The sequence below is a fragment of the Terrapene carolina genome, unplaced genomic scaffold, assembly GCF_002925995.2.
Source record: "Terrapene carolina triunguis isolate 2854851 unplaced genomic scaffold, T_m_triunguis-2.0 Scaffold112, whole genome shotgun sequence".
Classification (NCBI taxonomy): domain Eukaryota; kingdom Metazoa; phylum Chordata; order Testudines; family Emydidae; genus Terrapene; species Terrapene triunguis.
In genome coordinates, this window is record NW_020664463.1 from 21,105,863 (window position 1) to 21,119,518 (window position 13,656).

At 42.4% G+C, this 13,656-nt stretch overlaps 1 protein-coding gene across 1 annotated transcript in view; it reads left to right on the plus strand.

Moving 5' to 3' along the window:
- Window positions 1-13,656, plus strand: part of DYRK4 (dual specificity tyrosine phosphorylation regulated kinase 4) — a 71,983-nt gene that overhangs the window by 26,030 nt on the left and 32,297 nt on the right. Inside the window, exon 2 of the mRNA XM_029911668.1 lies at window positions 13,396-13,519. Coding sequence (XP_029767528.1) covers window positions 13,396-13,519 — 124 coding nt within the window. The remainder of the gene's footprint in view (window positions 1-13,395; window positions 13,520-13,656) is intronic.

The following is a 13,656-nucleotide window of genomic DNA, read 5'->3' on the forward strand; positions in this document are numbered from 1 at the left end:
GATTACTATAATGACAGCACATGTTCTAATTGGAGCGTAAATTAGGGAGATGTGTCCCCTTTGCATGAGGATTTTATATCAGTGCGGATTTTGTTGGCAGGTGAGGTGGAAGGAAAGAGAAGAGATGTATGCCTATAGCTCAGTGTGAGAGCGTTGTTCCCAGGGGGCACCTGATGGAGCTGTGTATACAACAGTGAACATCAGGGATAGTACCAGCCATGGGAATTGCTTAGACCTCTGAGAATATGGAAAGACATGTGCTTGTTCTTTGACTGTGTTGTCAGAAAATAATTCGGGGTGGATTGGTAAAGATGATAGCTGGTCAGGAGAGTAGCTGTTGTGGATGACTGCGTATTTTAAGTTTGAAAGACCAACCTCTAATAATATTACAGGTGATATCTGACTGTTCCTGTGATCTTTAGGGCTGATGCTATGTGTTATGTCCTCTAAATAAAGAGTAATGGGCTGAGGTGTAATTTGTGCATTCTTAAAAAACGGCATCATTATTTGCTAAGGAGTAAAGGAAGGATGGCTACTTTTGATACAAGAAGTGCTGTTCTTCTTTAATCATTCTTGGCCTTTTAGTTCTGTAAGGTGCCTCTGCAGCTCCCAGGAATCCAGGTGCCCAGGGGACAATGTCAACAACCTGGACATGGAAAAGGAGTATTATTATTCATTATTTTTATTATATAGCACTATAAATATGCACAGCACTTTACAGAAAGAAGAACACAAAGAGAACACAACCCCAGGGACAGATGTAACTCCCATAGAAGTCAATGAGAATTGGATTGGGCCCTAAATTTGACAAGAGTCAAAATAGGGTGCAGAGAAAGAAGGGGTGAGTTTTCAAACAACTGAAGATAGTATATGATCTCACATATGCAGCGTATAGTTTTGCAATCGATTATTAGACGCAAAAAGCTGGAGTTTAGTATTTTGAAAATTCTCAATTGGTGTTAGTAGAGATGGGTCCCCGTTAGCTAAACAGTTGAAACGGTGGTGTGTGTAGGGCAGGAATTGTTAACTGTACTCACTGCGAATGAGAGATTGGGTTTTATGTACAGTTGATTTATTCATTGATTTCTAAGCAAGAGCCAGTTCATTCTATTTTGTTTACAGAATCAGAGTCATACTGGAAAAGCCCATTACTTGGGAGTGTTGGGGGAGGGGGAGTGTACAAGGATCCTTCCCCATTTCACAGTGCATACAAGAGACACTCACAATTACAACCTCTTCTCTGGGGGCAGTGCAGAAACCAGGGCCACCGAGAGCAGGTTCGGGCCCCGGTGAAAAAAAATTTTGGGGCCCCCCGGCAAGGGCAGACCGATTAAACATCTGGGGAAACCAGGCCCCGGGTCCCCTTCCGGATCGCCGGGCCCCAGTAATTTGTACTGGCTTCCCCCCCCCCTCGTCGGCCCTGGCAGAAACTCCTCCCTCAGTGAACCCACAAGGGTTCATGTCACCCCAAGGGGGCAGACAGGAGATGGGACCATGGTCTATCCTCTTCCCATCTTGCACTGGAAGAAGCAGGCTGCACCATTCCCAACTTGGATCACTAACTAAATGCCACAATTTGGTCCTCGGTAAACAAAGTACAATGCCGAATTGGAAAGACCATTCTGAATGTACTAATTGACAATCATCATCCAGGCAGGCAGTCTTGGTGAAGAAATTACACTGACTGTTTAACAAGCTCTCTGTGACTGAAAATTTTACAAATAAATGACTCAGATACAACCCTTTTTCAGTGTCACAGGCTCTAGATGATTATTCAGTGAAGAACAAAGTTGGACAGCAAATATATCAGTTAATTTTGTTCTATTTGCCTTTCCTGTTACTGTTTCCTTGCCATGATAAATATGGAGAATTATGTTTGGTCTAGTGGGAGGTGGAGAAATGGAATAGGTGGTCCCTGAAAGAATTCTGCAGCAGCTAATAGTCACTGTTGGCACATTTTAGAAAGAAGATTTAAATCTGAAGCCAAGCAGAAGGCTTATCCATGTTTCAGATCAGGTGTGGTATGTAGATGAAACTGATCTTTACATGCCCTGAATTTCTCAAATCCCTTTTGAAATGGAATGAACACCTGTCAGGCAGTTAGCAGCTCTAACAGTTTTGCTGCCACAAATAACTGACAAGGTGGGAGAAATTTTTGTATTCCTGCTGCATTTTGAGTGAATGAGTGGTAGTGCATTTGTTACTACTTTTAAATGCATTGCTGGATTTGATATTTTCTGTATTGTGTTGTCTCTGTGTATTCTTACAGTCTTCATTTGGCTTTGATAGAGGCCTTAGTGGATAAAACCCCCATTTAAAAAAGGAGAAAATGGATTCTGTATTTGATGCAGCTGTATATTTTATATGAGCTGTATAATTCTAGTATGTTCAGGGTTTTTTGTACTAGAATTGACTTGCATTTTAATTATTGCGCTTGCAGAAATTTCATTATTCTGCTTAAAACAGTACTAAATTATATGAGCTAATGAGAATAAGCCTGTCTTTTAGACTATGTACAATTATGTTGCAATTGCTGTTAATTTTTTATCAAAGTAGCGAGTACCCAGTACAGGAGTCTCTGTGTTATTGCAGATTATGTATCAGATGGTGGACAGCACCATGACCTTCTTTAGGTAACTGAATGTGGCTAGATGAAAATCAATAAGATTTGATTTGAAAGGGTTGGAATAGCAGGAGGGGTATGGGTTGGGACTGAAGTTCAATAACAGAGCTGTATTGTGGCTTAGTACTAAAATAGCAGAGTAGTACTGAAGTGAAGCCAAGGGAGTAGGAACGGGAGTAATGGAAGCTAAGAACTGTTGAGTAGAGCTAAGAACTTGATAACATCTGGAAGGCTGAGGTGTTAAATGCCTATTTTACTTCAATCTTCACTAAAAAGGTTAAAGGTAACTAGATACTAAACATGATTAATATTATATACAAGGGGGAAGGAACGCAAGGCAAAATAGTGAAAGAACAGGTTAAAGAATATTTAGATAAGTTAGAAGCATTGAAGTCAGCAGAGTCTGAGGAAATTCATCCCAGGGTACTTAACGAATTACCTGTTGTGGTCTTGGAACCGTTAGCAATTATCTTTGAGAACTCCTGGAGGACATGTGTGTCCCAGAGGACTGGAGAAAGGCAAACACAGTATCTATCTTTAAAAAAGGGGAATAAAGAAGACCCGGGGAATTTATAGACGAGTGTACCTAACTTGGATACCTGAAAAGATACTGAAACAAATTATTAAACAATCAATTTGTAAGCACCTAGTGGATAATGGTTATAAGGAATAGCCAGCATAGATTTGTCAAAAACAAATCACCCCAAACCAACCTAATTTCCTTCTTTAACAGAGTTACTGGCCTAGTAGATGGGGGGGAAGCAGTAGACATGGTATATCTTGATTTTAGTAGGGTTTTTGACACAGTCGCACATGACATTGTCATAAGCACACTAGGGAAATGCTGTCTAGATAAAATTATTATAAGGTGAGTGCACAACTGGTTGAAAGACCATACTAAAAGAGTTGTTATCAATGGTTTGCTATCAAGCTGGGAGGGCATATTTAATGGGGTTCTGCGGGGATCAGTCCTGGGTCTGGGAATATTTAATATTTCCGTTAATGACTTGGATAATGGAGTGGAGACTGTGCTTATAAAATTTGCAGATGAAACCAAGTTGGGAGGGGTTGCAACCTCTTTGAAGGACAGGATTAGAATTCAAACAACCGTGACAAATTGGAGAATTGGTCTGAATTCAACATGGTGACATTCAATAAAGACAAGTGAAAAGTACTGCACGTAGGAAGGAAAAATCAAATGCACAACTAAAAAATGGGCAATAGCTAGCTAGATGGTAGTCTTGGTGAACAGGATTTCGGGGTTATAATGGATCACACATTGAATATGAGTCAACAGTGTAATGCAGTTGTGAAAAAGGCTCATGTCATTCTGGGGTGAGTGTCACATGTAAGTCATGGGAGGGAGTTAATTGTCCAGCTCTGCTTGGCATCGGTGAGGCCTCAGCTCCAGTGGTGTCCAGTTCTGGGTGCCACACTTTAGGAAAGATGTGGACAAACTGGAGAGAGTCCAGAGGAGAGCAACAAAAATGATAAAAGCTTCAAAATCCTGACCTATGAGGAAAGATTGAAAAAATTTGGCATGTTTAGTTTTGAGAAAAGATGACTGAGGCGGGGACCTGATAACAGCATTCAGATATGTTAAGGGCTGTTTCAAAGAGGACAGAGATCAATTGTTCTCCATGTCCACTGAAGGTAGGACAAGAAGTAATGGGCTTAATCTGCAGCAAGGGAAATTTCTGTTAGATATTAGGAAAAGTTTTCTAACTATAAGGGTGGTTACGCTTTGGAATAGGGCTTCCAAAGGAGGTTGTAGAATCCCCGTCATTGGAAGGTTCTAAGAACAGGTTGGACAAATACCTGTCAGAGTTGCTCTGGGTTTACCTGGTCCTGCCGCAGCGCAGGAGGCTGGACTTGATGACTTCTCAAGGTCCATTCCAGCCCTACATTTCTATGATTCTATGTATAATAGCGGTTGCTGCATGTTGGCTTTAAAGTGCATGTGCCAGCACTTAGTCAATTGCTGTTGCACTCACTATCTTACTTTCATTAACTCCAAATTCAAATTCTGGCTCTTCCAGTCGAATTGCTTGTTCATTTATTTTTGATAGTTCTTGTTTTGATTTAATTAAGTATGAGAATACTTCATAATGTGTTAGTAAATGTATCACAGTGTATTTGTAAAACCAAAGAAGATTCAGTGATATGAGACTTCACTACACACCCTGCTATTAAATCTTCACTAAAAACTAGGAAGAATGCCATTTTTGTGCAGCTTGAATAGCTTGAAGATTAGAGAAGTGTTGATGTGTGAGGTTCTGCTGTATCTCTGGTTCTCTTTCCTATTTTGACTTTTTCTTTAAAATCTTGCTTTTACAGTAAACTCATGGATTGACTAATAGGTCACAAAGTACGGTAGTTAAGATGGTTTCTATAAATATGACCTTTTTCTACCAACAAATGCTTTGGGTTATCCCAAGAACTTTGATGAGTTAATAAATGTTTAATTTTTTCACTTTGTCAGGAGTATGCGAAATTGAAAATAAATGATTCCTCTTTGACTATGTGTCAGTCTATATCCCACTGTAGGGTGCTTGTGCCCATCATGTTCTTCAGATTGGATTCTTTTGTGTGTTTCTCAGGGACGTTCATGTGCTGCATGCCTCAACGTATTCCTATCAATGCTTACTGCTGAAAATAAGCTGCGGGGAAAAACCAGGTCCGCTATTTATTCTGAAACACGGTGCAAGCCCTGGTACCAGTCCCTTGGCACTGCCCATTGAGGAGGTCTATTCTTCTTCTCCATCCCTGCAACGTACATTCTCGCCACTTTTGAGCAGAGAACATTCTCCTCTGAGATCTGTGGTGGACATCACTGAAAGGGCTGTCTGCTTTCTTTATAGGGCTCAGCTGCTTGTGTGACAGGAATGGCACTGGATTAGCCAATATCAAACAGGCCAGCCATACCTCAATGGCAGGCCATTGCGGCCCTGTTGGGTTTACTGGGGTCTACCCTCACAGGCCTCTAGGAGCCATTTGATAGTGGATTCAAGGAAGAGGAGGAGATTACTCTCCCCACCAGCTTCTCTGACCAGACTGCCTATGCCAGACTAGCAGGAAGAGCTAGACCTGGAGGCAGAATAACAACAATGTCATAGAATCATAGAACTGGAACGAACCTCAAGAGGTCATCACGTCCAGTCCCCTGCACTCATGGCAGTACTAAGTATTATCTGACCATCTCTGATAGGTGTTTGTCTAACCTGCTCTTAAAAATCTCCAATGATGGAGATTCCACAACCTCCCTAGGCAATTTATTCCAGTGCTTAACCACTCTGACAGTTAGGAAGTTTTTCCTAATGTCCAACCTAAACCTCCCTTGCTGCAGTTTAAACCCACTTGCTTCTTGTCCTATCCCCAGAGGTTAAGAACAACAATTTTTCTCCCTTCTCCTTGTAACAACCTTTTATGTACTGTGACAGACCCAGACCAGTGGGGTACAGGAGTCTGGTAGAGGGCAAATATACTGGTCACTGGATGAGTAGTTTTCTGTTTCCTGAGTGACCAGAGAAGGGGCTGCACTAGAGTAATCAGGAACCTGCTAGAACCAGTTAAGGCAGGCTGGCTAATTAGGACACCTGGAGCCAATTAAGAAGAAGCTGCTAGAATCAATTAAGGCAGGCTAATCAGGGCACCTGGGTTTTAAAAGGAGCTCACTTCAGTTTGTGGTGTGAGTGTGAGGAGCTGGGAGCAAGAGGCGCAAGGAGCTGAGAGTGAGAGGGTGTGCTGCTGGAGGACCAAGGAGCACAAGCGTTATCAGACACCAGGAGGAAGATCCTGTGGTGAGAATAAGGAAGGTGTTTGGAGGAGGCCATGGGGAAGTAGCCCAGGGAGTTGTAGCTGTTATGCAGCTGTTACAGGAGGCACTATAGACAGCTGCAGTCCACAGGGCCCTGGGCTGGAACCCGGAGTAGAGGGCGGGCCCGGGTTCCCTCCAAACCTCCCAATTGACCTGGACTGTGGGTTCTTCCAGAGGGGAAGGTCTCTGGGCTGTTCCCTAACCCACATGGTGAATCTCTGAGTCAAGAAAATCCGTCAATAAGCGCAGGACCCACCAAGATAAAGGAGGAACTTTGTCACAGTACTTGAAAACTGTTTTCATGTGCCCTCTCAGTCTTCTCGTCTCCAGACTAAACAAACCCAATTTTTTTCAATCTTCCCTCATAGGTCATGTTTTCTAGACCTTTAATCATTTTTGTTGCTCTTCTCTGGACTTTCTCCAATTTGTCTACATCTTTCCTGAAATGTGACGCCCAGAACTGGACACAATACTCCAGTTGAGGCCTAATCAGAGTGGAGTAGAGCAGAAGAATTACTTCTCGTGTCTTACTTACAACAGTCCTGCTAATACATCCCAGAATGATGTTTGATTTTTTTGCAACAGTGTTACCCTATTGACGCACGGTCATGGTCAGCTTATGGTCCACTACGACCCCCAGATTCCTTTCCACAGTACTCCTTCCTAGGAAGTCATTTCCCATTTTGTATGTGTGTAACTGATTGTTCCTTCCTAAATGGAGTACTTTGCATTTGTCCTTATTGAATTTCATCCTATTTACTTCAGACCACTTCTCCAGTTTGTCCAGATCATTTTGAATTTTAATCCTATCCTCCAAAGCACTTGTAACCCCTCCCAGCTTGGTATCGTCTGCAAACTTTATAAGTCTACGCTCTATATCATTATCTAAATCATTGATGAAGATATTAAACAGAACTGGACCCTGTCTAAGTAATTTTTAACTTGTTTTTTCCCTATTTTAGCCTCTGATCCTACCTCATTTTCACTGTCATTCACTATGTTAGACGTCCAATCACCATCAACCTTCTTGGTGAAAACCGAAACAAAGAAGTCATTAAGCACCTCTGCCATTTCCACATTTTCTGTTATTATTCCACCTCCTCTCATTGAGTAATGGGCCTATCCTGTCCTTTGTCTTCCTCTTGCTTCTAATGTATTTGTAGAATGTTTTCTTGTTCCCCTTTATGTCTCTAGCTAGTTTGATCTTGTTTTGTGCCTTGGCCTTTCTAATTTTGTTCCTATATATTTGTGTTATTTGTTTATATTCATCCTTTGTAATTTGACCTAATTTCCAGTTTTCGTAGGACTCTTTTTGCATTTTTAGATCATTGAAGATCTCCTGGTTAAGCCAGGGTGGTCTCTTGCCATACTTCCTATCTTTCCTACCCAGTGGGATAGTTTGCTCTTGTGCTCTTAATAATGTCCCTTTGAAAAACTGCCAACTGTCTTCAATTGTTTTTCCCCTTAGACTTGTTTCCCATGGAATCATACCTACCAACTCCCTGAGTTTTCTAAAGTCTGCCTTCTTGAAATCCATTGTCTTTATTTTGCTGTTCTCCCTCCTACCATTCCTTAGAATCATGAATCTACCATTTCATGATCACTTGCGCCCAAGCTGCCTTCCACTTTCAGATTCTCAACCAGTTTCTCCCTATTCATCAAAATCAAATCTAGACCAGCCTCTCCCCTAGTAGCTTTCTCCTCTTTCTGAAATAAAAAATGTTTCACCAGCAAAGGCCTGTCATCTTTGTTGCCCAATGAGGCGGTGTACTCAGCACTGATATCAGCATGAGGTTATTTTGAAGCATTCCAAGAGCTGTTTAAGAGAATTGCTGAGACTTTGGAACTAGAGACATGGGTCATATCAGAGAAATCTCATAGGTTGTTTGACATCCTGACAACTCTTGGTCCAATCAGAATCACCCTCCCTATACATGAGGTGCTGTTTGACCCAGCTAAGGGCCTGTGACAGATGCTGGCCATGATAACATCAAGTGCAGAATGGGTAGAGAGCAGTACCAGGTCCCTCAGTCTGGGTTAAAGTACTTCTATGCCCACCACAACATAGGCTCTTTAGTCATTTCAGTGATACAGGAGAAATCTAAATCAAACAAGAGTACCCCTAAGGAGAAGGACACAAAAAGGGTCAACCTACTAGGGAGAAAATCTTACTCCTCTGTCTCATTACAACTCACTGTGGCAAATTGCCCAGCCTTCCTGGACAAATGGAACTTTTAAACCTGGTATAGAGTGATGCCCTTTCTCTGGAAATTCCCATATGACAAAGGGGGCGGGAGGACTCAGGAGAACAATCAAGGAAGGCCAGTTGGAGGCCAAGATGGCTACACAGGTGGCAATGGGCACCTCCAACACTGAGGCCAGATCTATGGCATGGCAGTGACTACACATTGAGTATCCTGGCTCCAATCATCAGGCATCCCTAGGGAGGTACATGTAATGATCAAGGACCTGCCCTCTGAGGGCAGTGAATTATTTAGCAAGTGAGCTGATAGCACTCTCTAAAAGACTGAAAGGTCACATTGCACTCCTTGGGGATTTACACACCAGCCCTATATCTCAAGCCATGCTGTCCTCAACCCAGTCACGATAACAGGTGCCATGTTATCACTCCATGTAACCTGAGTATCATGCCAAGAAGATGATGTACAAGAGGAGTCTCCAGGCTTCTTTCTCCTCAGTGATGCATCCTACTTCTGTGGCACAGCAACAAATTTGACAGGACTCTTGGGAGCCACATCAAATCCAGGCCAGAAAGCACCACCTTTGAAAGCGGCCTTACCCCATTCCAGCATTGGACGGATGCGTGTTGGAGATCATCACCCATGGCTATCTCATTCAGTTCCACTCTTTAACCCTACTGTTTACCTACCACCCTTCAGGGACCCTTCTCACAAGCAGGGCTTTGGAGCTGTGCTTCAGCTCCGCTCCAGCTCCAGGCAAAAACCTGCAGCTCCACTGCTCCGCGCTCCAGCTCCGGGCTCTGCTCCAAAGCCCTGCTCACAAGAGCCTGTTACAAGCAGAAGTCACCTCACTGGGGAGCCATAGAGGAGGTGCCACCACAATTCAGGGGGAAAAGGTTTCTACTCCCTGTATTTTCTGATTTTGAAGATGAAAGAGGGTCTTCATCCTATCCTAGACCTAAGAAGATTCATCAGATCCATACATCATCTCAGGTTCAGGATGGTAACACTTGCCTCCATCATTCCATCTCTTCAAGCTCAGGACTGGTTCATGGCTCTGAACTTGCAGGATGTGTACTTCCAAATAACCCACAGGAAGATTCTAAGATTCACAGGGGGGCCCAACGATTACTAACCCAGGAGCCTGCCTTTTGGACTCCCCCTGGCAAGCGTATTTGTAAAATGCCTGGCAGTGGTGGAAGCACACTTAAGGAGAAAGGGAATTCACATCTACTTATGCCTGGATGGTTGGCTGATCAGGGGCAAATCCCAGAGGAGACCACAAAGGTCCTGCACTATATCTTCTAACTGTTCTCCAGACTGGGACTCCTTGTGCACTATGAGAAGGCACTCAGATACTCCTGTTGTGATTATTGAACCTACTAAGTTACTCTAAGCTCAACTATAAAAAGTATGTAGAAGTTCATAAAATGTTACAATAAATGTGAAAAATAGGTCAAGCTGTTTACAATGACGAATGTGCAAGAAAACCAGACCAAGAAATTGTATTAGTCCAAACAATGTGCTACTAATATAAGTCAAGGACCGTGTTGAGATCATACTTAGGTAAATTTTTTCTGTTTACCATGTCAACTTTGGCCTTACGGAAACAGATTTAATTGGTGGACAAAACAATGAGGACAAAATCTGCCCTACTTTTACTCCTTTTTGGGGTCCTTAAAAAGAGACTGAAAAAAAGAATCATCTTCCCCCAGCTCATCTCCTGACTTACCAGCAGTTGGTAACTCAACTCATCTTGACATATCTAAAGAACTTTCTTCCTGAGAGGAAGGTTGGCTGGGCTTGCTCTTGTTTAAGGAACTTTGTTTTCACTTGTGAGTCCTGGAAGTTATCCCACTATCATGACATCCAGTCCTCAGCCCAGCAGTGAGGATATCTAATTGCCAGCACGGCAAAAGCACATAAGATCCTGTATAGTAATCCCTTCCCTTGTTGTATAACTTTCTGCCTTCCGTTTCTTTCCTCCTATCCTGTCTCGCTCTCTTGAATTTTTGAATCCTGAAGTCAAATATACTGCACTCATCCAAACCTGCCTTGTCTAAAGAGAAAGGATCCAACCAGATGATGGCCCTCACCAGATTGTAACTAATCAAGGTTCAAGCAGCAAGTGTCTTGGTAGACTTTCCAGCCAAAGCATCCACTTGTAACTAACTAGCAGTCCCGTGTTCCAAAAATATCAACAAAAGCCATGTTTCACCCATCTTTTCTCTCCTGTCTTTCCTTACCTTGTGTCTGTGAATGCCCTGCACATCAGGACTAAGAATAAAATTAACCGTTTCCTTTTCATCAATGAAAAGTTGTTCTTAAACTAAGAGACTCTGATACTTTAACTCCAAAAGGAAAGAGACTTTAATAAAATCTGAAGTTTGTTTTGCATAATCACTCAATCACAGTGTCAGTATAAATGGTTGTTTTAATTTCCTGTGGGTTTCTGTGGGTGTATTTAATCAATAAATTTTCAATATAAATAGATGCTTTTAGGTGTTTGCTAAATAACCGGGTAAAACCAAGGTCTCTATTTAATATTAGCCCTGAATCCCCTATCTATCACTGTTTCATTGTAGATAGTGAAAGTGTTTATAAATGCCTTTAACTTTTTAGGCCTTTGAAATTTATATCGATATAGCACTCCCTCCTTTCACTTCATTATTTATATGGCAAGTTAATCCCATGTGATGTTCATTCTCTTATCCGCTCCTCAGGGAGAGAAGTGTGTGCAGTGGCATTTCTTGTTTTGGTAAGGTTTTTGTTTTGTTTTAATATATATATTGCTCTGTATTTATGTTAGAAAAGGGCAAGATCAAAGAAATGCACCTTGTACTTGGAGCAGAGGGTGGTGAGGTTTGTGATGGTTCTTAGTTCCTGGGGGAATTCATTGGACTGACCCTGGAGAAAGTTCTGTCTCCTGCACAGATGAGCTTTAGTCTTATTCTAGAGCATTCCACTGTGCCAGAGAACAGTAGTTGTTGACCACTGTCTTCATCCTGGAGTCGAAGATCTGAAATCCATAAAGCAGCAAAATAAAGCAATCCATTGACTTTTGTCAAGCATTATGCCCTTGATATGGCGGCTGGGCCTGATGCCAAATTCCAGTGAGCAATACTTCAATCATTATTTGACTAACACAGCTGGCAGTCCTCATTCCCAGCTTGCAGAGGGGATATTGCTTACTAGTCACAGTGTGGAAGAAGAAAGAATGGTTACATCCGCTACAGTAACTGTGCTTCTTTGAGATGTTGTACTCTGTGTGGACCCCACTACCTGCTCTCCATCCCTGCTCTTCAACGTCTGCAACAACATGAGCTTTGAATTGTGAAAGAAATGAGAGAGGGTCATGGCTGACCCACCCTTTATGCCCTCGTATGGGAGCACACGGAGGCACATGGTGCATGTATAGCCCCGACAGACACTGCTATTCAAAAGAATCCAATCTCACACACAAGGCACACCTGCACCCTACAGTCGGATCCACATTGACTACAACGTTTTGAAGAACCACAGTTGCTGTAGGATACGTGGCCATTCTCTCCATGTTGTAACATTGTTTTTTTATGGGAGAAGTTCACGCAGTAACATAGAAGCTCTGGAAAGCCTCCTGCGGCAGAAGACTTGTGCTCGTCTCCTGCTGGGTGAGCAGCTGTGTTGTGTGATCATGTGGGAAAACTAGACTCTGATCCCAGCAAGAAGAGTGAGCCGGTGCAACAACAGGGTTATAAGGCTGATAAGTCTGCTATTTTGCAAATCCAGTGGGGAAAAAAATCCTTTGTTGGGGGGCGGGGCGAGGGCTGCATGGATCCCAGTCCCTATTCCAGCCCATCTGGATTGTTGAGTGAATTCCATTCCTCCCCGGCCCTATGTCGCTCCATCACACAAAGGCCATTTACTTGGGCTTTTTGCTGAATTTCACCTGGTTTGCAGCTCTCCGAGTATTTAGTGTAGAGCATTAGGGAAGATTGTACCCATTTGTTGGTCAGACAAATGAAAAATAGTGCATTAAGAAAGTGCCTTTGTGCAGCTGAGCACAAGTGGTTATTGGAGGTTCAGCCTATTAACATATATTTAGACCCCCTGTTCCACTTCCATCAAATAGGATCACCTTGCCATTAAATATGGTGAAGTGAAAGGAAGGAGAAAGTTTTAAAGCGAGAGCAGACAAAAGGAGATGGTATAAGAACAATTATTTGGCTGCCCCTCCCCCATATATCAACCACTCAAGGAGAAATAAGTTGCACCCCACAGCTGAATCCAGTAACAGGCATGTTGTCGCTGCATTTCCAGTGCTGGAAGGCATTCCGCCACAGGGAGGTGACGGGCTAGAATCTTGTCTCATTTACACCAGAAACTCCACTGATGTCAAAAGAATGACTCCTGCTTTACATCAGTGTAACTGAGACCAGAATCTGGCCTCGTGACCTACACTTTTAAATCTGTTGTTAAACAGATGTTTACAACAAAAGTATGTAATGTTATTTTGATACAGCTAAAAGTCCCATCGGAATATGAAAAACGATTAGCTGCTTAGCACCTTGCAGGCTGTTTTTTTCAAAATGCAGTGACTGGTAATCTAAATAGCTGTGCTATTTTCTGAATGACTAATGGATGGTGTTTTATACGTCTGAATAAATGGAGCAGTACATGTCGTCATTACATTTTTACCATAGATTAAATTATTGTAAGCAATTTAGTGCTAATAGTGCTGATGACACTAAAAACATTGTAATGTAACCTTTCAGAATCACTTTATTGAACAAAATGTCAAACCATCTTTTTCAGTCTTCCCAAGTAGATTCATTTTCTCAGTCTCAACTGACGGCTCAAGAGAGCAATCATCTGGGATCTAGCAAAGTCTTCCGTCAGGTACGTGAATCTTCCATCAATGTTAAAGAATGTCCTGCTGCTTGTTTTCCAGGAGAGCACCTCACATATAATAAACCTAAGTAGATGGTTTCCCACAATGGGGGGCGAGACAAATAGTCCTTTTCTTCCTCACCTTC